The 27,937-nt window shown below is 41.0% G+C and overlaps 1 protein-coding gene and 1 long non-coding RNA gene across 3 annotated transcripts in view; one reads left to right on the plus strand and one right to left on the minus strand.

Annotated features, from left to right (window-relative positions):
* The window catches only part of CABCOCO1 (ciliary associated calcium binding coiled-coil 1), a 173,313-nt gene that overhangs the window by 73,768 nt on the left and 71,608 nt on the right, over positions 1–27,937 (minus strand). The window contains exons 4-5 of the mRNA XM_072628864.1: positions 27,326–27,467; positions 23,288–23,360 (exon numbers count right to left, since the gene is read on the minus strand). Coding sequence (XP_072484965.1) covers positions 23,288–23,360; positions 27,326–27,467 — 215 coding nt within the window. The remainder of the gene's footprint in view (positions 1–23,287; positions 23,361–27,325; positions 27,468–27,937) is intronic.
* Positions 1,523–17,088, plus strand: LOC140517523 (uncharacterized). 2 transcript variants are annotated; one of them, XR_011971620.1, is made up of 5 exons: positions 1,523–1,761; positions 11,362–11,514; positions 11,848–11,933; positions 13,436–13,581; positions 14,508–17,088. It is a non-coding gene; the product is annotated as an uncharacterized lncRNA (long non-coding RNA). The 2 variants fall into 2 exon arrangements; XR_011971621.1 differs by lacking the exon at positions 13,436–13,581.

Genomic DNA, 27,937 nt, shown 5'->3' on the forward strand with positions numbered 1-27,937 from the left:
AAACCATCACGGCAGACTTTTGTTGGTGTGAACTGGTATGTATGGGTAGCACTTTTTACCTTTTAAAACATTCAAGCTACCCGCCATCACCTACTTTCTATTCCAGTGAAATTGGCAGGCCTGCCTTTGCCCATACATGATGTTCCATGGTGCCTTTCGCTGCCCATCCAAGCCCATCTCCAGCACCTCCTCCCAATGTATGGCCTTTCTGATTCCTTCTAGTTATTAGCACTTCTCTTGAAACTACTTGGTATTACTTCTTTTATATTTTGTATTGACTTATCTGGGTGCATCTTGTAAATCCCAATAAAGTATAAGCTTCTTGAAGGCAAAGACTATTTAGTATTTGTCTTTGGATACCCAGAGCTGAACATGGGGCTTTGCACATAGGAGATTTTAAATACTTTTCTGTTCAATCAAAGAGCATTTAGTAAGCCCCTTCTATGAGCCAGACACTGTGCATTGGGGATGCATAGGAGCTTACTTTCTAAGCAGAAAGCAACATACACTCATGTGAATATAGAGAGGATATAAAAAAAAATACCTATGAGGTAATTTGAGGGAAGGTGGCTAGGTGGTGTCAGAGTGCATAGAGTGCTGGAGTCAGAAAGACTCACCTTCCTGAGTTCAAATTTGGCCTCAGACACTTGCTGTTGCATGACCCTGGGCAAGTCGCTTCACCCTATTTGCCTCAGTTTCCTCATCTGTAAAATGAGCTAAAGGAGAAAATGGCAAACCAATCCAATAGTTCTGCCTAGAAGACCCCAAATTAGATCACAAAGAGTCAGACATGACTGAACAACAACAAATCTGAGGAAGGAAGGAGCTGCCTTGTCTAAACTCTCAACTCTCCCACATCCCACATGACCTCATCAGCTGTCAAATCTTGCTGTTTATCCCTTCACAGCATCTAAGCTCTTCACTCTACAAGGCTCCAACCTTAGTCAGACCCTCATGATATTTTGCCTAGATTATTTCTACAGACTCCCCTTTGCATCCCCTCTCTCAAGTCTCCCCCACTCCAGTCTGCCTTATACATCTTCAGCCCATGTGTGACCATGTGACTCCCCTCCTGAATTAAACTCCAGTGGATTCTGATTGCCTCTAGGATTCAATGGCTTTTACAGCTCTGTACAACCTGGCCCTAAGGGATCTCTCATCTCATGGACATGACTTCCCCTTCTGCACTTTGTGGTCCAGACAAATTGTCCTTTTTACTGTCTGTTCCATCTCCCTGCCCTCAAAAAGCCCACCTTCTAACTGGAGAGGCAGAAATGCCAACTCCTGGGTCCAAATCAGCTCCATACAGAATTGATAGGAGACAACCTTAGAGGTGAAGGCTCTAGTTTTCCAAATATTCTACCTCTCCTCTGGTCACATCCACAGAACAAATGTAGTTCAAGACAAATGTAGTTTTGATGTGTTTTGCCCTCCCCTGTAGAGCTAGCAAACATTTCCAGGATTGTGTGTTTAGCAGTCATGCAAATCCTTAAATAAGGAAGAGTTGGTTGTTGGTCCCTACTCCATGCTGATTAGTTTGTAAACCCTGCTCTGGGAGCTTTGCCACTCCATATTCATTAAGTTCCATTTGCCAGCGCTGGGAGAGTCATTAGGACCATGGGCCAGCAGAAGAAACTAGGAGCTCTGAAGGAAATCACGGCCCTCATCTACTCCCCCATGATTTTCTTGATCAAGCACGGAGCTAGTTGGCCACAAGTCACTTTGTTATTTTCTGCCCATGGTGTCAACAGCGCTGATGCGGTGAGTATAATTCGCAAGGAGAGCTGCCTGGTCCCATAGCCTGAATACCAATCAGGAGAGCTCTTTCTCAGCATGTTGGTTCTTTTGATTGACTCTTCACTTCCATGCTTTTCTGCACAACACGCCTGGCTTGCAAATTCTCTGCCATCTGTCAAACACTCAATGGTCCTTAAGGCTGCTGCTACAATCAGACCTGAATGTTATGGAAACATCAGCATGTGGTTGAGCATTGAAGAATTCTGGCCAACATCTTCACAAAGGGGTGAGGGTGGGGAGAGCAAAAAGTCAGGAGCAAAGCAGCCCCCATGACCTATATGGTGCTGGCATCTGATTTGTCTGGTTTTGGATTAGTGGGGTGGGCTGTGTATTCCCCAAGAACTATTGGCTATGACTTTTCCCCACCAAAATAAGACCTGATTGCCATGTGTTTGAATAATTCCTGTGCCCTCTTCATTGCCAATGGTAGTGGCACAGTTGCTCTTTATGGTGTTAAGTGTTAAACTTCTAAGAATGCAATTCAATTCATTAAGCACCTATTAAGCACTTATTGTCTACTGAGCTCTGTGCTAGATTCTGGAAAGATAAAGGTCAAAAATGATTGAGTCCTTGCCCTCAAGAAGCTTATATTCTGCTAAGGAGAAACTACTTGGACACAGGTAAGTATTAAGTTTAAGGAAAATATATACAAAGTAATTTTGGGTAGGGGAGAGCCTGAAGGTTTGGGAGAATCATTTAAGAACTTTTGTCTGAGGTTCTATTTGAGCTGGTCCTTGAAGGGATCTAGGGGTTCCAAGAGGTAATAGAAAGGGGAGAGAGAGAGCATTTCAGGCATGAGGCATAGCCTATACAAAGGCATGGAGGAAGAAGATGTACTGTGCAGGTAACAGCAAGCTGGCTATCAAGGGAACAGTAAGGACAGTCAGAGGAAATTTATGGAGAACAGCAGGCAGACCATCAAGATGGTAGCTTAACCATAGGGAAGGAATCATCTCCACTTCTGATAATTTATGATGTAATAAATCATGCTCTCCAGGATAAAACTGACTCAGGGATATGCTTGAGTCAGCTCCAAATGGCTCACAAGAGCTGAGTGTTAAATTTTTACTAAGAACATTTCATCTCAGAAATTAATAGATGCTATCAGTCAGGACTTGATTTACTGTTATGTTGATTTTCTAACAAGAAAATGGTGGAGAAAATGATAATTCTGTAGATTAAACTTAAAAGTGTGCTGTACAATTTTTCCCCCCTGAGAGCCAGTGGTTAAACATTTTACTAGCATATTTCTGGAATACTCACTCCAACTGTGTGCTATGTGTCTGGCAGATTAGTCTGTCAATGACTTGAAAGCAGGACCAGTACGGAATGTTTAAGGAAGGATTTATAGTTAAAGAGTTGATTTTCTCTTCATGAATCTGATATTCCCTGCCCCCTCCTGATTCACATTAGGGAAAGAGGGAAAGGACAGTTATGACCTTGGACTTCTGTTCTCCTACATTAAGGAGTTGAGGGCATCTCTTTTGCTGGAAACTTGGAGTAGGCAAGAATACCCAGGACCAATAATTTGGTTCTTGTTGACCTTAGCCCCAGGAATTGATCCATTTCTGGTCAGTTTGGTTCAAATGAACAAATATAATATTTGTCCTACTCTTAATTCATCCCTAGTCTTAGGGACTGATTGATGAGGATACTAACAGTGATGAAGGGGATGATGGGGAGAGTAGGAGGAGTAACTTACATTTTTGTGGCACTTTATATTTTGCAATAATCCTCATGACAATTCTGTGAGATTTGTGCTATACTAATCCCCATTTGAAAGATGAGAAAACTGAGACCCAGACTGGCACAGCTAAGAAGTAGGTGAATTGGGATTGAAGCTCAGGTCTTCCAACAATAAGGCCATGCATTTGTGATCTGCATTTCAGCCAAGAATCTCCCCAGTGTGCCAGAAGGTCACAAGCAAGAAGCATCTTGGGGTGCCATGTGCCTTTTCAAACTCTCTCCATCCAACACTCTCACTGGTAGTCTAAGCTCTTGGTTCTCAGTCTAGGCTCAAGTCATACTGAGCTCTGAGGGAGAGGTGTGGATAGAATTTGGCTTTTCTTTATTCATGTTGAACTCTCTCTTTCACTATTCAATGCCAAGTCAAAAGTTTTCTGGAATGATTCCCACTTGAGAAAATAACTAATTTTTTTTCTCATCAGCAAAAGTGTCAGACACTGTCAGTTGCATTGGCAACTCCCAGCACACTGGTTTTTAGGGTCTGTGCAAAGAGAGTTTTATGGTTGGGGCAGGGTGGAATTGGGGGGGGGGAACTTGTCAGTTTGGAAGAGGGAGTTATCTTGTTTCTCCCACCATCCACTTCTCCCCATTTCCCACCACCATCTTCTCTAGGCTATTAGATTCCTCACTCCCCGAAGGCAGAGCTTCCTGTGTCTTACTGGGAGCACAGGGGACATTTTTATGAGTTATGTAACTCATGAATAATATGATTCTTATCCTTGAGTAACAATTAAATCTTCATTTACAAGAGAACCTTTTGTTTCGGGGGAAGAACATTGCCTAATCAGATAAACATGAAAGGTATCTCTCCAGAAGCAGCTCGACATTTTCATAATTCTGTGCAAACTTTTAAAGTTACGATAAGCAAGGAGAAAAAATAATGCTGAATAAGGAAAGACAAGGGAATGGAGTAAAATAGTGCTAGGTTGAGCTCCCATTTTTTAATGGGAGAAAGCAGAATAGTTGGGGAGGGATTGTTGGTCCATATTCTCTCGCCCTCCTCTCTCTCTTTCATTAATCTATATATTTACCTATTTTCATTGCTTGATACATATTAAACATTTAATAAATGATCTATCTAATTAAAAAAGGCAACTGACTCTCTTCAATATTTTGACAGCAAATCTAGGGTAATTAGAAAAATAATTGAGATGTCTTAGAAAGTCCTGGACTGTATGTATATTAGGGTGTGTATGTGTGTAATTTCCTGAGTGCAGATGCCCACAACACATAAAACTAACCAACCTTCTCTTGTCTATATTCATTTTTAGGGCACTGCACTTGAAGTCAAGGGGACTGGGTTCAAAGCCTGACTCAAAAATCTTTTTGCTGTGTGATTGGGAACAACTCATTAATCTTCTGTACCTCAGTTTCCTCCCCCTAAAAATGGGGATAATAATGCTTGTAACACTACATAATGTACAGGTTTGTTAGGAAAATTTGGGGAGCACCTTAACGTGACACACATACATCTTCACAAATATATGCACCTACATATATAAATGCACACACTACATACACATACATGTGCATTACATGTGTGTTATTATTATACCAAGATACACTATGAAGATTTCAGATTTTCCTTAATGTTTGAGTTCCTTCTGCTGACGTAGATCATGGACCACGTAAAACTCGTTAGATATATCTTAGTTTCCTGAAGTTCAGAGAGACTGTGACTTGCTCCAGGTCACACAGTCAGTAAATATCAGAAGATGGTATTTGAACCCCAGTCTTCCTGACTTCACTCTTGTTGCTCTACTACTGTTGCCTCCTATGTATTAGGATAATGATCATTCATCCATCTACTAAATAATTGTAACCTACAGCCATGCTATGCTCTCTTATGTTCAAATTAGTATTTACCTTGAGGTCCAGAGATAAATAATATTTCATAGATGAGAGAGTGTGGTTTCAAAGGGTTATAAAAATGTGCATACCCTTTGATCCAGCAGTACCACTGCTAGGTCTGTATTGAGATTGGAAAAAAAGAAAAAGGACCTGTTTGTATAACTATATTTATAGCAGTTGTTTTTGTGGTGGCAAAGAATTGGAAATTGAGAGGATATCCATCAATTGGGGAATGGCTAAACAAGTTGTGGTATATGATTGTGATGGAATATTATTGTGCTATAAGAAATGATGAGCATGAAGATTTCAGAAAAACCTGGAAAGACTTACATGAACTGATGCAAAGTGAAGTGAGCAGAACAAGAAGAACGTTGTACACAGTAACAGCAACATTGTACATAAAGAATTGTGAAGGACTTAGCTATTTGTAGCAATACAATGATCCAAGAAAATCCCAAAGGACTAATGATGAGGCATACATACTATCCACCTCCAGAGAAAGAACTGATCTTTATTGAATACAGACTGAAGCAGGCTATTTTTTACTTTTTTCATTTTTTCTTTTATTTGAGTCTACTTTACAAAATGATTAATATGGAAATATTTTACATAATTGCCTATGTATAACTTATATCTGATGGCTTACAATCTCAGGGAGGAAGAAGGAGAGGGATGATAGAATTTGGAAGTCAAAATTTAAAAAAAAATTGTTAAAAATGGGTTTAACATGTAATTGGGGAAAATAAAATATATAACAAGAGGGTATGGCTTGCACATTTATTGAGTACCTACTTATGTTCATAAAGAGATTTACTTTTTCAGGCTTACAGCAATAGACTGGAGGCTCTCTGAGGACAAGGGATGCACCATCCAATTGGAGAAGCACCTGACATATACAGGAAGCAGCTAATGGCCATAGTGCAGGAAAAAGAAAACTTACCCTGGGGTTCAAGGATCTGGGTTCCAATCCTAACTCTGCTGCTTATTGCCTAGGGTGATGGAGGCAAGTCACTGCATTTGGGTTTGGCTTATACTTGATTTTCAGTTTCTTCATTTGTAAAATGGGGAGACTGAACTAGATTGCCTCTATGGTCTCCTTCAGTTCTCAGTTTATGAATGAATGAATGAAAAAAGAATGAAGCATTTATTATTTGCAAATCTTTGTACTTGAGACACAGATGAAAGAGTTGAGATAGTTCCTGCTCTCAAAGAGAGAACATTCTAATATAGGGAGACCACAGAGAGGAAGGATCAGCTGCAATTCCTATAGGAATATCCTGTTGACCTTCAGGTATAGCTGTAAATCAGATGGTTCTCTAAAGTCATTTCCATTAATAACAGCATTTCAGTTTCTGATGCTAGACCATTTCATAGCTCCAAGGACATTGGTTGGGAGAACTTTCTTGGTATCAGGGGCTGCTGATGAGGCAGGGGATGTTGCACCTACAGAAGCAGCTACTAAGTCACATCTGTACAAAGGACACTTTCCTGGATGATGGTATTGAAGGTTGGGTTAGAAGCAGGTCTGGGAGGCAGTACTATTTCTGAGGATCTTGGGCTTACTCTACCTTGGGGAGGGTTAGGGACCTGGATTATCTCCACTGGGATCTGAAGGGTGATGGTGTGATGATTTGACTTGCCTGGTACATGTGGTAATCCTCTTTTAGGGTGCCTTTCTGCTTCAGCATAGCTAGTTTGCCTGCCTTGGATGATCCTATGCTGACTTAGAAGCAAGTATATGAGGGGGCAGCATGGGCTGTACGGATCTTTAGTGCTTAGTGAAAAGAAAGGAAGATGGTGATCCGTATGGATGAGGGTTAGTCATTAGTGTTGGGACCAACTGATGGAAAGATTCTGAGAAGCAGTGTGGGGGTGAAGGGGAAGGTCAGTGTCCTTAAAAATACTCCTTCTGTCATTTTCTCAGCTGTTTTCTGGGGAAGAGATGTTTCTGCCCTTCTCTGACAAGATTTATGCCTTTGTAGGACCATTATTTTTCCTCTACTTTGGGGAAGGAGGACCAGAGCAAGATGTGATAAATTACTAAGCCATCTCCCACTTTCTTTAAATGACAGATCCTAAGGTTAGTGAGTTGCATGTGGCAGGGGGCACAGGCAGAATTATTTTAACAGAACAATTTTGGATGTATTTTTCCTGGAAACACTCAAGAGTGAACAAGTCAAACTATCAATTCCCCCTTTGTAATTTTTCCTTCTAGCGGTTTACTAATAGGGTAATCCAACATTTATGGAGTCTTTTTGAGATTTTAGAATAATAATAAGAAAAAAATCATGTTGGGTAAGTTTCCATTCTTTTGATAAGCACAAAGCTCAGGGGTAAACTGGAGGGAAGAAAGCTATCTTTCTAGCTTCACTTCAGTGCCCTGTTCTTTTCCAAAATGTGATCAGACATGCCGATGGGATTTTTTTTTGCTTTTTCCTCTAAAGGGGAGAATGTTGACATAAGGCTCATATTTTGCTTACTCAATGACACTGTAGCATTACAATTTTAAGAAGGAAAATAAGATTCATTTATCTATATGATAATTTTTTTTCTCCAAAGGAACCCAAAGAATGAATACTTTGTCATTAACCCCTTTAATCCATATGGCATTTGAAATGAAAGAGAAAAGAAAATGGTTCTTTCTTTTATTTGCTTTGGGGATAAATGCTCAGAAAATGAACAATTCTATCTGGTTGAATCTTGCTGATTTGGACACATTGGGGATTTTGTAGTTTTTGCCGGACTTAGGGATGATTGTAGCTGGTTATGACAGCTTGCCAAAATATGTTGCTAGGCAAAGTACACACTGCTTAAGCATCCATGTGTCACTGCATTTCAACTTAATTTAAAATACATCGTGTGTATCATCATCGGATCCCACTGGGAGCTTGCTAGAAGAAATGTACTGTTAGAGAGGCAAACTTCTGAATAAACGAGAGACCTGGGAGTGCATCTTTCCCCACCCATCACCTCCTTGCAATGAACAAAGTTTCCAACCAGATTTGAGCACATCATATTGTTTTCCCTCCGAACACAAAGGGTGGATTTGGGTGGGATGGGTGGTTGGTGACATAGATACGTGGGATGTGGAATCAACGTCAACACCATTCTGAGATTTGATGGATGCCATTTTATCAAATTAAGAGGAATGGGTAAGAGAAAAGAAATGGTGGAACCATTTGGTGTACAAGGCTAGCTTTCTTTGTGGAAGTGCTTGTGACTGACCTGAAGCTGCTGCCGCGGATTCTACCCCTCTGGAGGTTTCCTCCTCTAGGGAGGAGGTCTTAGACCTTCATTGCTGCCTTTTGCTTCACACTGACATTTCCTAGCTTCCCCTTTGCAGGGCAAATCACCCCTCTGGATGGAGTGGGTAGTTAGCACTGTTCTTTGCTCTGAGCCTGCTAGCTGACTGTTGGCTTTGTGGTGGTTGGTGGTCCCTCAACTGTATGTGTGTGCATATGCAGAAATGACTCAGGTGCCCACATGGTGACCTGCGGTCTTGTTCCAGTGGTTTCTTCCCATTTTGAAAATCAAATATAGGCTCCACTATTTGGCTTTTAAAGGCCTTCACAACCTGGCCTTTACCTACCATTCTCATCTTATAAGGCATTAATTACTCTCCTTACCACACTCCCTGACCCAGTCAGCCCAGGTTCCTTTCTATTTCTCACATTTCCTTTCCTATCTCAACTCCTTATCACTGGCTACTCCTCCATGCCTAGAATGAACTTTCTCCTTACTTCTATTTCTTTAATTTCCTTTTCTCCTTCAAAACTCTGCCCAAATAGCTCTTTCTCTAATCCCCCCTGTTGCTAGGACCCTGCCCCACCAAGAGTCTCGTTAGATTTATTTAATATATACTTATTTATGAACACGATGCTGACCTTGATATAATGTAAGCTCACTGAGGGCAAGAATTGCTTCATTTTTGTCTTTGTCTGCCCAGCACAGACCCTGAAACACAGAAGGCACTTAAAAAATGTTTGCTGACTAACTGATTGATTGCTACATTCTAATTGCTTAATAGAACACATCTTTGGGTATGGAATAAAGCTAAAATGAAGCTGTCAGGTGGGATAGCTGGGGGGCAATGTGTGGCAATGGAAGAATGTTGTCTTTACTTTGTTTATCATTTGTGCATGCTTACACAAGGTGTCCCAAAAAGCTTCGTGCACTAAGACTTTTGGAACACCTTGTATATTCTTATGTTCTCTCTCTTGTTAGAATGAAAGTTCCTTGAAGGGAGGGAGTTTTTCATTTTTTTTTTCCTTTGAACAGTTAGGACTCAGTGTGAATAATGAATGCCAGGAAGTGGTTGCATGTATTCATATTTGCACTATTTGAAGTTATAATTATGTAAAATATGGTAATTGGTTCTAGTCCAGTGGAAATACACTGTTTGAGTTTGAATGATATGACTTCTTTAGGGAAATTCCTTATTCACATTATTTGGTACACACACACACACAGATGTGTGTGTATGTATACATATGTATACATGTGTGTATATGTACATATATATATATATATATACACATATATATGTACATATATTCCCATAACACAGGATAGTACAAAAGAGATGCCTAATAAATCTGTTTAGTTGACTGACTGAGGAAAGAGGGTAGCATTTCTCTAAGCCTTCACTGATCACCTAACTCCAAACAAAATCTCCTAACAATCACTGATTATAGGTCTGCATGAGTAAGCAGGAAATTTGGGGGATATGTGAAGGGGTAGAAAATTAGGGGGAAGGGAGGGAAAACAAGTATTTATTAAATATCTACGGTGTGTCAGGTACTGTATTAAGTGCTTTCCAAACTGGAGAGATTCCACCTGGAAATTCAGGTGACTGAAGAATTAACTTCTCCTTTATTCTTACCTTCTTGCTTCCCTCTGGAGGCATCACAAGATATATGACTTTTGCTGAATGGATAGGAAGTGGACCAATAATATTACTAGTTACCATTTTCATGTAAAACAATTTAGTACTTACAAAGCTTTTTTACGAGTATTGACTCATTTTATCCTTATAACAATCCTGGAAGGTAGGTGCTGTTATCAGCTCCATTTTACAGATGAGGTACTTGAATCGCAGAGAAGTTACATCACTTGCCAGGGTCACACAGCTGGTAAAATCTGAGGAAGTATTTGAACCAAGGTCTTCCTCCCTAACTCAGAGTCCCACAGTTGACCTATTGTAATAGCTAGCATTTAGGATATTGATAGGAGGAATGAGATCTTCGACATGGGAACTGAAGGGAATATAAAAATTATTGTTTTTTTTAAAATTCCCCTAGAGCCTAGAACTTGAAGCAGCCTTTGCTAGGGCCCCTTGGTCCTGAAAGTTTACAGGTCTCTGACATCTTTTGCCAGAGTCCTCTCTTTAGGTGTCCTTGAAAGACAGTATGATTTTAGATCTAGCTGAGGACTTCCAAGCCAGGTAGTCCAAACTCAAGCAAGGAGTTTAAAAAGGTAGAATTTCTTTCACTCTTATGTGTATCTAATCTTGAGGAAACACGGCTTGAGGAGACTACACTTCCTGTTCTGTATCCAGCCACATAGTACTGTGGTTAGTCCTAAGGAGCCCAGACTCTTTTGAAGTAGGTAGTGGTGGGGTGTGGGGATAGGATAACTTCTCTGATCTCACATTTTTTGGCTTAATAAAACCTCCACCCTGGTACCTCCAGAATAATTTGACTTCAGTTACAGCTAACATCTAGAGTTTTGCCCCAATGGAGAAATTGGTTGGTTGCTGTTCTTCGTTTTCGAAGAGGACCAAAATGACATCACCATGATAAAGTGAAGTTTCAGTGTGTCTAACGGTGGCTGATCAGACCAATATGAGCTTGGAATGCTCTACCACAGGTTGGGCACAGATAGTCTGTATGAATGTTTGGGATGGATACTCCAAATTTACGCATCCTACATTTACTTTGTGCTGTCTCAATTCTGCTTTGCTCATAGAACACAGCACCCTTTCTGATGTGATCATGCCACGCTGAGTGGTCCTGTGCCAGTGTCTCCCATGTTGCATAGTCAAATCCAAAGTTCTTGAGAGAGACCTTGAGAGAGTCCTTGTATCGCTTCTTCTGACCACCTTGTGATCGCCTGCCCCATGTGAGTTCTCCATAAAATAGTCTTTTTGGCAAGCATATATTTTGCATTCAGACAACATGGTCAGCCCATAGGAGTTGCACTCTCTGAAGCATAGTTTGAATGCTTGGCAGTGCAGCTCGAGCAAGAACTTCAGTGTCTGGTATCTTATCCTGCCAGGTGATCCTCAGAATCTTCCCAAGATAGTTCAAATGGAAATGATTCAGTTTCCTGGCATGGCACTGGTAGACTGTCCATGTTTCACAAGCATATAACAATGATGTCAGCACAACAGTTCTGTAGGCCTTCAGTTTGATAGTCAGTCTAATACCTCTTCTCTCCCAAAATTTTCTTCAGAGCCTTGCAAACACTGAGCTAGCTTTGGTAATGTGGGCATCAACCTCATTGTCAAATTGTACATCCCTGGAAAGTACACTACCAAGGTAAGTGAACTTATTCACAGCATTCAAAACTTCTCCATTTATTGTAATCGATGATTCCACATATGGATGGTGTGGTGGTGGCTGATGAAGCAGCTGTGTTTTCTTGGTGTTAATTATTAGGCCAAAATTAACACAGGCAGCAGAGAACTAATCCATACTTTGTTACATCTCAGCTTCAGAAGCTGCATTGAGTGCACAGTAATCTGCAAACAGAAAATCATGCACCAACACTCCCTCCACTTTGGTCTTGGCTTGTAGCCTTTTCAAATTGAAGAACTTACCATTAGTACAGTAGGTGACCTTGATGCTCTGTTCATCCTCATTGAAAGCATTTGACAACATGGCTGAAAACATCACACTAAAAAGCATGGAAGCAAGCACACAGTCCTGTTTCACTCCATTGGTGACTGGGAAGGCATGAGAGCATTGTCCACTATCCCAAACTCAGGCAAACATGCTATCTTGAAATTGACATATAATACTGATGAACTTCTCCAGACAACCAAATTTTGACATAATTTTCCATAAGTCCTCATGACTAGCAGTGTCAAGGGCCTTGGTCAGATCTACAAACGTTGTGTACAGACCTCTGTTCTGTTCCTGGCATTTTTCCTAGAGTTGTTGGACAGCAAACACCATATCGACTGTTCCTCAGCCCTTTCTGAAGCCACATTGGCTTTCAGGTAGATGACCATCTTCCAGATGAAGGTAGAGTTTTGCCCCAATAGAGAAATTATGGAGGTACTCAATGGACAAAAGCAATTTAATGGTACAGATAAAAGAAATGCTAAACATAAAAGACTCATAACTCACATGAACAAAACTGGATTCATAAATGGCTTATAACTACTGTTAAAATTTACAAAGAGGCTGATACTTAGATCTCATCAAAACATGAAATCATTTATAGGACTTCTAAATAGTCATTTTACATTTGGCCTCCACCCTACATTATCCAGATAATTCTCAATGCCCATTTGTCAATATAATAGCCAGACTTGGGAAATCCTCTTGTGGGTGGCCACCTTCTTCAACAAAGCCACCAATCAGCTCCACTCACTGGATCCAGGATCTTCATACCTTTTGAACTTCCAAGCACTAATCCCATCTTAGAAAAGGTCCAAAGTCTGAAACTCTACCTTGAGAACCATGATCAGTTTCCTACCCAGAAAAAACAGGCACAAAGCAGAAAAAGGGATAGGAGCAAACTTGCCTAGCTGAGTCCATGATCCTTACAAGAGTGGTGGGTTAGGGTGCATGTGTAGAGGGAACTCACAACTCATCCCCTCATCACCCTCACCCCTCAGCCTCAGTGAGTCTAGAGACAGAGCATATATTCTACTCACGGAGGAGTTGAAGACAAAAAGACCCACTCTGGAAGTGATCTCTTCTTTTAATTAACATAGCATCTTTCTCTCATGCTGCTGTCACAGAGCAAAGGGAGGACCAAGGTTTTCATTCATTCCTTCATTCATTCATTCATTCATTCATTTATTCATCAGGGTTTGCCACATGATCCTCAAGCATCAAGTCCTTTCATTGTTGGGCCTGAAAGCAAACAGGATGTTCATCACTCCCCAAAGACCCAGATGATGGGCCACCACATCCTTGGAGTTCCCACAGGTTCCCTGGGATGGCTCTTATGGAGGTCAAGTCAGTCTCCACTACAAATATATATATTTTTGTGTGAATGTTTATTATTAGGATTTGTATTAGAAGTAAAATTCCCTATAAAGAACTTTTCTGGTGGACAGAAAAAATTTCAACTCAAACCAAACAGGCAAAAATGAGTCTATATTTTAACACTTCATCTGATAAATGGATACCTCAGTTTTCAAGGATAAATCTCTGCTTGTGATTTATTAAGTGAGCTGTGCCAAAACACATTTTGTCCAGGCCAAAAGAAATTTAGAAAACTCTAGTTCTGTTGGCAAATCCCTGTGAAGAGTTTCATTAGCACTCATGGAAAGGAATTGAAAATTAATTGAGCTGGGTTGGCAATTCTTAGAGAGCCGCAGCATGGTCCTTTGAGAAAAAATGCCCTATGCCTTCTCTAGGAAGCTTGGGCTAAGACATAGGTCACTCTCAGAATAGTGTCATTGACATAGACCTCCTTCACCCTTGTCCACATCAGGACAGAGTAGACACATGTTCCTCTGAAGAGATACTGAGGCCTTAAGTCCTGCAGAGGGATGAGCCATAACCTCTGAGACAGCCTTGGGAAGCCATAGCCACTGAGAGAGTATGTGTAGAACAGGAAGAATGCATGGTTGAGTAATAATAAGAGTGTTTTAAGGCTGGCAAAGCTTTACAGGTTATTTGCTGTGTTCCTCATGACAACCAAGGGAAATAGGTGCTACTATCACCTCAGTTTTACAGTTGAAGAAACTGAGACTGACAGAGGTGAGGTGATTTTTCCAGGATCACATAGCTAGTAAGTGTCTGAGGACACAAGTGAACTCACATCTTCCTGATTCCAGGCTCAGAGTTCTAGCTATTGTACCACTGAACTGCCTTTATTAGACCTGGAAGGAAAATTATAGGTCATCTAATCCCACATCCCCTCTTTTACAGATGGGGAAACTGAGGCCAAGAAAGAAGAAATAACTTGAGTAAGAAGTGGAAGAGGATGGAGTTGAACCCATGCCTTTAGGCTATGAATCCAGCATTTTTTTCATTGAAAGCTGTTTCTTCTTAACTTTATCACATCAGATTGTTTTTCATCCAGATACAAACAAGGAGCGGCTACGTGTGTGATACATACGAACAATGTGGAATATACAAAAATTCTCATATTTTCTAGGCTATCATTTTATCAAATTAAAATAAACAGGGTAGGACAGGGGGTCTCTTCTGACCTTATAAAGATGTGGAGAGGCCAGTAGGGCAGAAAACATATGCTCCCTGCCCTCAACAGAGAACCCATTTGTGAGAATAGTTCAGTCAGTAAGCAAACTATGCCAGGGACTGGGCAAAGTCCTGGGGATATAACGGGAAACAAAACATGACCCCTGCTCTCAAGGATCCTGTATTCTAATTCTATAAAAGCAAGATACAGCATAAAAGGGAGGGAATCTCAGGAAAGACTTAGCAGTGGCAAGAGAGGGATTGGAGAAAGCCTTTTGCAAAAGGGAAGATTTGAACTGAGTCTTGATAGAAGCCAAGGAGGTCAGGAGGAGCAGAGGGAGCTTGCCAGACATGTAGACCAGTAAGGAAAATAGTCCAGAGTTGGAAGAGGAGGATCCTCTGCCAGGAATAGTGAGAAGCTGGCGTCACTGATGCATAGTGTATCTGGTAAGGTATCAGGTATGAGAAGATTGCAAGGGCAGAAAGAGACTGGCTTCTGAAAAAAAGCCAAACAAGTGAGTTTGCATTTGATCCTAGAGGTGATAGGAAGCCCTTGGAATTTATTGAGTGGCAAATTGATGGCATTATGGTTATACAAGTTCTTGAAGGTCATCTAGTCCAACCTCACTTATTTCACAAGTGAGGAAACTGAGGTCCAGGTAGTAAGTGACAGAGCCAGGTTTCAAACTTAGGTCCCCTGACTCTATAGCCAGTATTTTTTCTTCTGCAGTGTGGGAAGTCTGTCCAACAGGAGCAAACTCCTTTAGTGGAAGTCTAGCTTGAGATCTCAAGACCAAATTTTGGGGACCTTGAGGCATTATGATGGACCCCTACCACTGCTAAGTTAGAGCATACTTCCTGGGTGCGTCTCCAAGAATTCTTGTTCCTGAGATGCTCACAGCTGGGATGGGAGCATCAGGTGGGGCCAGAAGGGGTATATCCCAGATTCAGGAGTCATGGTTGAGCTTATAGAAGCATATACCCATTTGAGAAAAGCTGCATCCTTCATATCCCATATCCCTTATTCATAGACTTCAGTGGTTCATTCATCTCCATGATAGAGATACTTCCCAGTAGCAGACAGTAGCCCCTCTAGTCTGCCCATCCTGTGGGATCCCTGGGAGGTGAGGCAACCAAGATGCCAGTCATGTTTTCTTGACACCATGAGGCTTCCAGGAAGGCAAAAATGCTGACTCTCTGTCTTTCCTCTCTCTCTTTTTTAACCACACATTTCTCCATGATATCTTTAATTTTGGTTCTGCTTCATTGTTCCTTAAATATGTTACAGATTGCTCATGCCTAATGGCAGAAGGCATCTCATCAGCTCCCAGTTCTGATGACTAGAAGTCTTAGACTCCTTCTTTGACAGAAGGGGACAATAGGAATATCTTTCTTCCATTCAGATGGATGCCTTCTTTCTAATCCAGTCCCTGTTCTTTCATCCTGCTGCCCAAGCTCATCTCTATATTGTCTTCCTTTACAGCATCTGTGGCTCAGTTCACACCATGTGAACCATAAACCCCGCTTTTCTCTGGAAACCTGATCTATTGACTAGATCACTGGACTATGCAAATCCCAGGCCATGAATAATGAAAGACACTCCCTGAAAAATTGTCTCTTTGATCTTAACAAAAATTTCTTGGAAAACTTGAGTAGAAATAGTAGAAAAAACAGTAACAAAATACACACACACACACACACACACACACACACGAAAGACACATTGTTGTACAGGGAAAAATGCTGAAGACAGGTCTCATTTTTCCATGTCCTCTACTGATATTTACAAGGCAGTATTTCTGAATGTTCTTTGGTTAGAAATTTGTTCTATTGGTCTGGTTGGAATCTTGAATCAATAATAAGGAAGAGGTTTGTCAACTTTGCAGAACTTCAGGATTATGCAAGAGATGGATCTGAATCTCCTGTTACAGAGCTTCCGCAAACTGCCATACCTACAGCCCAAGCTGGGCCTCCAAAGGCATGAAGAATCAATGAAACCTCAGAACATAGATTCACTGTTGTGAGGGACCTCAGAGGCAACTTAACCCAACCTCCTGATAAGAGCCTCAATGATGGGGAGGGTAAGATGAAGAGGGAAGAGGGACCAGTGCTCATTATTGGAATGGCTTTGGGCTGCCATGTCATACCATAGTCTCAGATGAAGCCAGCAGTCCACTGAACCTATAATCCTTTTTCACTGTTACCTACCCACTGTTCTCCCATCCTACACATTTACAATTGATTTTTTTGAACCCAAGTGAGTAGCTTTACATTTTCCCCCAAATAAATTTCATCTTATTAAATTCAAGGTTCTAGGTTGTCAAATTCTGTTTGGCTCCTGACTGTCATTTAGTATGCTAGTTCTCTCTCTCAGCTTTATGCACTTGTCCAAGGCATTAATAAAAAATGGTGAAGAGCATAGGGCTAAGGACAGATCCCTAGATAACTCTCCACTGCTGATCTGTCTTAATGTCAATAGAAATCCATTGATGATTTCCCTTTAGGAGTCATTTGACCTTAAACAAATACAGTTACCTACCATTCTATGTAGCCTGCACCTCTCCATTCTGTCTACTGAGATACTATTGAATAATTCACTTTTCTATGGTATGCTTTTCAGCTAAATCCAGTAGGTACTTGCTAAGGACCAGCACCCCCTACCCCTGATTTTTAAGGTTTATTTTTATAGCTTTAGTCAACTTGGAGAAAATGTTGTTGCTTAGTTATTTTAGTCATGTATGACTCTTTGTGAGATACTGGAGTGGTTTTCCTTTTCCTTCTCCAGCTCATTCTACAGAAGAAGAAACTGAGGGCAACAGTGTTACATGACATGCCCAGGTTCAAACAGCTAGGAAGTATCTGAGGTCAGATTTGAACTCAGGTCTTCCGGACTCCAGGCCAGGTGCTTGATCCACTACAATGCCACCTAGCTGCCCTTCTTGGTTTCTATTTTATCTGCAGTTATAGGATTCTAGAATTACAGGTTTAGATCCATAAGGGATTTTTTGAGGCTATTTAGTTCTACCCTTTTATTTTACAGATGAGGAAACTGAGGTCCATAGAAGTTGGGTGACTCTCCAAAGGTCATACATATAAATATCACTTGAGTTGCTTCTATATTGGTGAAGGCAAGATGAGAGAGGGGAGAGGAGCAAGTAGGGGAGAAAAAGAGAGAGGAGGAGGAAGAAAAGCACATATTCTTCGAGAAGTAGTTTAGTACAGGAAGACCTATGCTGCAGCCGGATGTTAGACACTTACTAGTTGTGTGTCTATAGGCAAATCTCTTCAGGTCTCTGAGACTCACTTTCTCTTGTACAAAATGGGGATAATAACCCTCATTGCACCCACATGAAACTCACAAGGCTATCATGGGACTCAACTGCACGAATGTACAACAGTCTATCTGCCAAATGTCAAGTATTATTATCATGCAGTTAAGCTTTATCTTCATAATGCTGACCTTCTATGCAGACCAGCACCACTGCTACCATCATTTCAGTTAAACAGATGTGATAAAAATGACCATCAAAATGGTGAATAACTAGAATGCTGGAAGGAAATACATTGTAATTTTGGAGCAGATTTTTAAAATGCAACCTTTCCCCCCACTGTGCAACGGTTGATATAAACTACAGGGTGCCCAACTTTAAAGAAAATGGAAAGGGAAAATTTCTGAGCAAAGGCTAGAAAAGAGAGCTTTGTGGGATTACAGATTTAGAGCCACGAAGGACCTCAAGGGTCATTTAGGCCAATCCTATCATTTTTTAGGTCAGGAAAAATTGCCAGATGGAGATAACTTATCCAAAGTCTTTCAGTAAGTGGAAGAACCAGAATTAGAACCCAAGCCTCTGAGAGCAGATTCAGACCTCTTTTCCTCATTACAGGGTCCCTCATTTTTCTGGATCACTGAAAGATGTGCATGTTATTCTCCCACCGGCACCCCCTACTCCCCATGCTTTATGTTTCAGCCAAACCAGACTACTCACTGTTCCCCAGACATCACACATCACCGACTATCTCCATGTCTTTGTATTAGCAGTGAGGTAGTGCAGAAAGTAAGAGTGTTGGGTTTGGAGTTAGATGCTTACTAGATAATTGAATGACTCAAGACCGTCACTTATCCTCTCTCAGCCTCAGTTTCCCCATGTAAAAAGTGAGGACAATAATGGCATCCACTTTGCAGGGTTGTTATGAGCATGAAATGAGATAACACAAGTAAAGTCCTTTGCTAGGTATTCTCCTTATTCTAGGGAATGTTCCCTCTCCTCACTTCAGCCTCTTAGGACCCCTGTGACCCTTTAAGGCTTGACTTAAGTGCTGTCTCCTGTAAGAGGCTTTGCCTCCAGTTCTTCTCTAGACTTCAATTACTTTGTATTATTTGCATATTATTTGTATTTGTATGTAGACATTGATTCTCCCCCAGGGGAATACAAGCTCTTTGAGGGTAGGGAATATTTCAGTTTTTTGCCTTGCTGTACCCAGCATAGTTCCTGGCTCCTAACAGCTGCTTAATAAAAGTTAAATTGGATTGAATTTCATCAATTGCTGAGGTGGAGGGTGAGAAATGCTAAGCAAGGGAGGCCCTTTATAAATTCAAAATAAGAATGTCCCAACTAAGAGTGGGAAACAATTGTCCCCAACGACTGTCATTATTTAGGTGTCCTAGTATTGAGAAAAATCTCTAAATGATGGGGTCATATCCATTGAAGGAAAGTTTTCTGGGTTTTCATTTATTGCCCATCCCTTGCTTTTATCCCTGGGACTTGGAGTCATAAAATATCACAGCTGCAAAAGATCTCCGAGGCCAAAGATTCATCCCATTTCTCAGAGACAATGCCTTCTATAATGTACCTGAACATTATACTATTTAAACCTCCTCCCTCCCAAGGCAGCCGATTCTAACCCTGGACAGCTCTCTCTGGTTGGGAATCCTCCTTGAAATCAAGCCCAAGGTCAGCCCTCTCACATTCCCTGCTTCTCCATTTCCATAGAGGAGATACATCTGAACACCTTTTATTGTCCCTGGGAATCTTGACCATATCCGTAACCTCTCTGCCAGGAAATCTGTCTCAGAGCCTTGCTCTTGCTTCTGGGAAAGTGGAAGGTGAATGAGATCACCACATTATTTGCAATTCTGCAGGGGGATGGTATTTTAGAACAGGACAAGAATGGCACATGATCTAAATAACTGATTAAGTGGCATCATGAATTCAGTGGAGTCTGCCCAGCACGATGAGGTAGGGCAAGGGTGTCAAAGGCAAACAGAAATGGCGTCACTAATCTGCACATACAGATCCCTGGAGGCTGCATATTGACAGTTTTGAAATGGAATATTACCTATATTTTTTATTTATTTTGTTAACTATTTCCTAATTACATTTTACTCTGGTTCAGGAAGCATTCAAGAGTGCTGAGGATTGCATGTAGTCTGTGGGCAGTGTGTTTGACCCCTCTAAGGTAGGAGATCCAAGGGAAAAGCATCACAGAAAGGTAGACCCTGCTATCAAGGCATTCTCCATCTGAAGGCTGGAAAGCTGGAGCTAGAGTACACCAGACCTAATGTCTGCCTCATCTCTAAGCCCTATACACACTTAGAGAGAATGGCATGAAACCATCCCAAATCACATGCTAAATGATCCAAGTGCATATTGTAAGAGAGAGAGAGAGAGAGAGAGAGAGAGAGAGAGAGAGAGAGAGAGAGAGAGAGAGAGAGAGAGAGAGAGAGAAGTGAAATCAGTAGAAGTTAGAGTAGATTTAGAATGTTCCAGATGAAACAGATATTAGGGATCAGCTTCTCAATCCCCAGAGCCAGAACTAGCATAAGGTGCTTTGGCTCAAGGATGCCAATATTCAAGGAGGAAGTGTTTCTCCTTGGGTGCGGTGGTAGGGTAGAGGGTAAGGTGATTCCTATCCTTTATCATGTCCCAAATCCATAGAGACCTTGGGCAGCATAGGATCAGAAGCAGGAGTTGGGGATGAATGGAAAGATGAGCAGAGATGGTGATATAAACCAGTCCATACCCCACCCTCAATTTTAACTCTTTGAGAGCAGGATCTATGCTTCCCTCCTCTCTTCCCTCCTTTAGTCCCTCAGAGCTAGGAACAGCCCCCTGCAGAGTAAACATTCATTATACACTTGTGGATGATTATGATAGTAGTTGATGTATTTCCTGTCAAACAAACAATTTATTCCCATGCTTATATCTCTCACTCCCACCCCTATTCCCCCACCTTGAGCTCCACCCCCTGGAACCTGGGCTCGTAATTTATATTAAGATCTTTGGGCTTATTTCATTCTTTCATCCTGGGTACTGTCCATTGGCAAGCAAGTTTCTACCTCTTGTCTCTTTAATCTCTGCAATTCTAGGTGAGAATCCACTTAAGCCTTAGCTTTCTCTGGTCCCTCTCCCTCCATGGGCTCCCTTTCTACTCTCCCCTCTGGGAACCTTTCTCTATAGCTGACCAATCCCCATTCATCATGGCTTTCTTTGTCTCACATTCCTTCTGTTCTCTGATGTCATTCTCCTCATTTCAATTACTGAAGCCACTCCATCTCCTGGCTTCTTGTCTAAGGCTCGCTGCTTTTGTGCCCACACCTCCTCACAGAAGGTCAGCAGTCTGCAGTGGGTGTCCACAGCCTCTGTCAAAGCCCCTCTCTCGTTCTAACACTCAGCAACTACTGCTCCTCCTTTTAAGCTGACTCCATCCTGTCCTGATGTCATCTAGGAAACTCCAGGTCATTCTTCCCCAAAACTTAAGAGGCAAGTAAGTGGGACAGTGCTGTACCTATCATCATGAAAACCCAAATTCAAATCCAGCCTCAGACACTTACTAGCAGTGTGATCCTAGGCAAGTACCTTAACATCTCTCTCTGCCTCATCTATAAGATGAAGAATAGTAACATCCCCCATCTCCCAGGATTATTGTGAGGAGGAGATGAAATGACATTTGTAAAAGTGCTCTAGAATACCTTTTCTGGTCTATCATTGTTATTGTTAGCTATTCTTACTGAGTACCTTGCAGATGGTCTTCTCCATCCCAATCACTATGTATTCTTACACCTTCAGATGAATTGGTCCCAGGAGCAAGAATTCCTAGCTGTGAGTCTTCTATCCCCACCTCTTCCCCTCCATTTCACAAATAATGGGATGACATATTTAGAGCTGGGAGGGATCTTGGAGGTCATTGATTGCAACCTCATTTTACAAATGAGAAAATTGGTGCCCTAAGAAGGGAAGAGGTGGTAGTGTGGATAGTGCTCTGGATTTGGAGTAAGGAAGTTTTTGTTGTTGTTTGGTTATTTCAGTTATGTTTGACTCTTCCACTTGGAGTTTTCTTGGCAAAGATACTGGAGTGGTTGGCCATTTCCTTCTCCAGCTCATTTTACAGATGAAGAAATTGAGATGAGCAGGGTGAAGTGACTTGCCCAAGGTCACATAGCTAGTAAATGTCTGAGGCTGAATTTGAACTCATGAAGATGAGTCTTTCTGACTCCAGGCCTGGCGTTCTAACCACTGTACCACCTCGTTGCCTTGAATAAGGAAGATCTGCATTCAAATCTCAATTTAATCACGTATTTTCTATATAAGAGTAAACAAGTCACTTACCATCTCTGTGCCTCAGTTTCTTGATGTGTGAAGCAAGGCTATATCTAACTACCTCTAAGATCCCATCCAGAATTAAATTTAGGAACCTATGACCCTATTCAGTGAGGTTTCCAAGTCATATAAATATTATGTGGATTTGAACCCAGGCTTTTGGCCTCTAATTTCAGAGTTCTTTCCATTGGATCAGACTACTGGAAGAAGAGAGACTTGAGTTGGTAAAATCTCTATAGGAAGGGAGAAAATGTGAAAATAAAAAGTCTCCCTTTTAATATGGAACTTCTTAGGGAGAAATGACCCAGAATTCTAGAGATGATAATAACATGGCTCCAGAGAGAACAGAATACAATTTCAAGGAGGGGGGGAAGGTGGTTGCTGAGAGACAATGGTGGAGTGAAGGTCTCAAAGAAGCTTAGATTAGAGGCTAACTTGGAAGGGGCTGTCAAGAGCATCTAGTTCATCCCTATCCCCCATTTTTCAAGAGAGGAAATAGGCCCTGAGAAATACAGTACTTTCCCCAAGGTTATACAGTAGCTCTTAAGGGGCAGAATTGACATTTGAACCCATGTCCTCTGATTCCAAATTCAGCCCCAGTCCCCTTTCCCTGCCTGGTTTTGTTTGCTGATAGCAGATCAACAGGAGACATGATCAATCTATTTTTTTCAAACACTGTCCCAACAAATGAACCACATGCCATCCACAAAGCTTACTGCCGAGAGGGCTGACTTTCTCAATCCTGAGCTCCTCTGATATCATTATTCTTTTCCCAAACTACTAGTTGGTTATATTAATACTTGAGTAATCATGACAAGAATTTGCTCTAAGCTTTTAAAGAACCCAGATGCTAATCAGTATGCATTAAGAGATCCAGCTTAATTGGTTCCATCCAGATAAATTACTTACCTCCGTTCCTATCACAATTTCATCCCTGGGAGAGAAGAAGAGAAATTCATACAGCTTATAGTGTTGAAATAAGCTGAAATACAAAATAAATGGGGAACTGCAGTCAATTTCACTTGTCAAGTACACATCCACAGGTAATGATTATATTAGCAGTCTGTCAAGCTGACCAGGAGAAAGCTGCCCTGCACTAATGGTTATGGCCCTATTTCCTCAATGTAGATAAAATTGTCCATAAAAGCTAAGACTTTCAAGGCTTTTTAAAATGACGTGGTGTTTGAAAATGTGATGTAGCATTTAAAATCATGCCATTAATTCCATTTGAAAAATTGAGAAACTAGAATTATTTAGAAATTATTGGACACTATCTTTCAAGTGTTATTGTACTGGAAGAACCCTCCAAATAGTAGCACTGCTGAGTAATGGGAACCTCCTAGCCCTGTTGGGCTTGCCCATCCTGAAGTCACAGAATTGGAGGACTACACTGGATCTGAGTAGGAAGGTTCCTCAGAGACCATCTGGTCTAATTCATATCTGAAGAGAAACTCCCTCAAAGGTATACATGGTAAGTAGCCATTCTGTAACTTGGAGTCCCAACATGATGTTTTTTTCTGAGGCAGCACCTTCTAATTTTGGGCAGTTTTTAATCATTAGAAGTTCTTCCTTACATTAGGCATAAACCAGCATCCTGCCACCTTCCACTGAAATATTTCTCCCAACTCTTCCCTCTGAGATTGAACAGAAGAAATCCAATTCCTCTCCCATGTGAAAGCCCTAGTCACCAGAGCTAACTATGCTGTTTTCCTGGGCTCCAATCTTGTTTAATTTCTCCTATGGTTTTCCCTAATTCCATTGAATTCATTTCAGGTCATTTCAATTCAAAAAGCATTTATTAAGCTTCTACTATGAGCAGGGTAATGTACCAGGTGCTACTGATGCCCTTTCGTGCAACATCATTTAGGGAAAACCAATAAGACATCAAAACACCTGCTCCTCAACACATGTCCAGCTTCTGAGAAAGTGCCTGAGTACAGAAAATCAGAAATTTCACCAAGATGTTAAACTCAGACAAAAAAAATAGTCCTTGCCTGCAAGGAGCTTATTTTCTAATACAGAACTGATTAGGATGCAATCATCATCAATTTCATGTCACCTTTTTTTCCCTCAAAGATGGACTTGAATATATTTAAGCTAATTTTCTTGGAATATATTGGATAAATGTAGCAAAAAGAAGGCATCATTAATGAGTCTGTTTTTGTTTCTTCTTTAAAACCTAAAATCTTAGTAGCTCTGACAACATCAAAGGTTGGGAGTGTCCCCCAAACCAATGGTACCATTGCTGGCACAATGATGATTCTCAGTGACATCTCATTGGAGACTGGGAAGCAGCTGAAATGTTGAGCTCTAATATCCTGTTTGTAGTAATATTTGAATTTCTTTAATTCTCTTCCTGCTGTTTGGGAAAATTAATAGTCTCATAATCTCTAAAAATGCCTGAGAACAAAAAAAAATCTTAGTGGTTTCTGTTTCACTCTGGTGCCTTTTGCTATTTAAGAAAATTGATTTTAATATAACTGAGAAATTAACATTTAAAATGTAGCTACTGAGCATGTATAATAATGGCTTTTGCTGAAAGTTGTAATGGATCAAAGTTTCAATGCATTTGAAATCAATGGAGAAATCCTCAGGCAGCTGTGGTTCTCAGAGTTCCATTAGGAGCTGATCTTTCTACTAACATAACCCATTTAATTTAATTCCGTTATATTCAAAAAGCCATTTATTAAGGGCCTACTATGTGCAAGGCCCCGAGGACACAAAGGCAAAAAAGATGCAGCTCATAATTAAAGAAAGGATGTAAGATGTAGGGCCAGTAAACAAAGAATGACAGTGCAAATGAGGACATGATCAACATGAAAGAGAAATTCCGAGTATTTTTGAAGAAATGGTGAAGGGATGGGGGATGTCTGGACTTGCTTGTGGTGCATGCGTCTGCATGTTATTTATCAAGTTAATATGTGTAAGTGTGAAGTTCTTGGCTGCTTCTGAATTGTCTGGTACAAGCAAGATTCTACACAAGCTCCCATACTTCTGCACCTTAGGGAGAAGATTTGGCACTGTAGTCAGAGAACCTGGATTTAGATCCCACCTCTGGCACTTCTTGTGTGACCTTGAGGTGGTTGGAATACCTGGTCCTCGAGGGCTCTTTCAGCTCTAACTCTATGATCAAGCTGGTATGATTTCATGGATATGACCACATTTCTTATTGAGCTTTCATAGATGGTAGCGATGAGTTATGGTGGATTGAGCATGGAGTAATGGTTGGAGTTGGAATCAGAAAGACTTAGATTCAAATCTTCCCTTTAAAACTAGTTGTGTGACTATAGACAAGTCCTTAAACTACTCAGTGCCTCAGTTTCCTTATTATAAAAGGAAGCAAGTGAATTTGTTGACCTCTAATGTTCTAGTATAGCTGAAATACAGGGTTCAGTTAGGAGGGCCTCAATGATAAGCTAGAAGGAAGCCATGATGATGAACAAGGGCCTCGAATCTATGTTAAACTTTTGTTGTTTGCCATTTGTTTTTGATGAGGAACACTCACTTCATGGGGTGATGTCTTGACTCAAGCATGAATGGGATTGCAGTAGAGTTGCATAAAGTTATCAGCTTCACTCTCTCTTCCAGAGTCATCTAAGTCCAGTGGCAGAACAAAAGTCAAAATGACTAAGAGATGGTGCAGGATCAGCGGGTGATCTTGGCATCTTGGATGTCTAGCATGCTTCAGAGCCTGCTCCATCCCCCTTCATGGTCGTGGGAACACATTGTTCTCATCTACCCATTCCACCAGGGGAATTCTTCCCATGCTTGGGGTAGACATCCCCCTAGATCACCAATGGCTCTGAGGCCCCTGAGTTACTCTCAGCCTGGTTTAGCCCATCAGCAGAGGGATTTGTGGAGGTGTGGCTGCTACATGAGTACTAGTTAAAAGACCTGGGAATGTTTAAACTGGAGAAGGGAAGGATGGGGGGAAAAACAACAGCTGTCCTCCTGTTTTTGAAGGGTGTCAAGGGAAATAGGATTTATTTCTTCTGCTTGGCCCCTGAAGGCAGGACTTGGGACAAGAAGTAAAGGCACATTTCTCCTCTGTGTAAGGAAGATCAGTCAGTGATTTGGAGTGTTGTTTGTAGGCACTGCCTGCACTGGCCCAATTCATAGTCATTTATATCTTGTAGTCTTAAAATGTTGCCTGAGGCTTAAAGGTTAAGTGGCTTGTCACATAGTCACACAACTCCCTAATTTGGTGCCAGAGGCAGAATGTGATCCTTGGTTATCCTGACTCTATGCCCATTGCCCTATTCTCTATATATTTCCCTGAAATCAGTCTTACTGAAAGTGAAATGGGCTTCCTTGGGAGATTGTGGATTCCACCATTAGAGAAGTAAGAGCACAGGATGTATGTTCATTTTCTGGGTGAGAGGCAGAGGGCCTCTTTGTCAGGACATGGGGATCAGCGGTGTCAAACTCAAATAGAAATGATGCCTATGGGTTCATATTGACTTCAAAAACCACAAATCAACACTATCTATCTTGTATTAAATTTTCTTTATTTTATTAAACTTTCCCAATTATATCTTAACCTGGTTCTGGCTGCACTTGGGCTTTGGGCTGTGAGTTTGACACCTCTGGATAGTCCCTGAGACCCCTTCCAACTCAGAGAGTCTATGGAAGTACTCCTGAAACAACATGGGATATTCAAGAAGAGATGGGTTTGGGTACTAGATCTAAAAATATCCTGGAGTATTTTAGCATAAGAGGAACTTTAGAAAATGCCATCTTACCATAATCACATTTTAAAGATGTTAAGTTAGCTGAAACTTTGCATTTCCTGACTTTGTTTGTTAGGTGGCAAATCTATGTGTGCTGATGTACAAAAATAAAAAGTTGGCATTGTCCAAAGTTGCTTAAAGGCATTATTTTATCTCATAGGTCATTTTCCTAGGCCCTTTCTTCAGGGTTGGTATAGCTTTGGGAAAGGGAGAATACCTCATCTTCAGGTAATCGATGATTGCGTTGGCTTGTTGTACATTAAAGACAGACATGTAGGGTTTATCTACAGTATTCGGTCCAACTTCAGCCATTATTTCCCCCAGAAACTTTATGCTGTCTTCCAGGGATGCATGTAGGGCTGAAATGAAATTCAAAGAAATGAAAAGTAAGTGTAATTATGATGGATGCTTTCTTGGCACTCAAGACCTACTCAGGGTGCAAAAAAAAGTGCTTTCTGAACTCTTTAAAATGCAGAGTTTCCAAAGACAGATAGAACAAATATTGTTGCCTAAATTCTTTCCTTGAAAGCAATCATCAACCCTAGCAACTGAGAGTTATTTGCACAAATAGTTGCACAATAATGCCTGAAGCATTTAAGCACAGTTTTGACTTTTACTTACTTTTTTTTTCTTCCTTCATCCTATTTAATAATGTTATTCAAGCTTTTAAACATTAGGATGATTTCCCAGCACACCTCACTGCAACTGAATTCTTGGGATGGTGGTTGTAGGAGTGGACAATATCCTGAACTTGTAGTCAGCAAGACTACTATTTAAAATCTGCTTAAGACATTTGCCCTAAGCAAGTCACTTAAACTCTCAGCCTGAG

Source organism: Notamacropus eugenii, chromosome 1 (genome assembly GCF_028372415.1).
Source record: "Notamacropus eugenii isolate mMacEug1 chromosome 1, mMacEug1.pri_v2, whole genome shotgun sequence".
NCBI lineage: Eukaryota > Metazoa > Chordata > Mammalia > Diprotodontia > Macropodidae > Notamacropus > Notamacropus eugenii.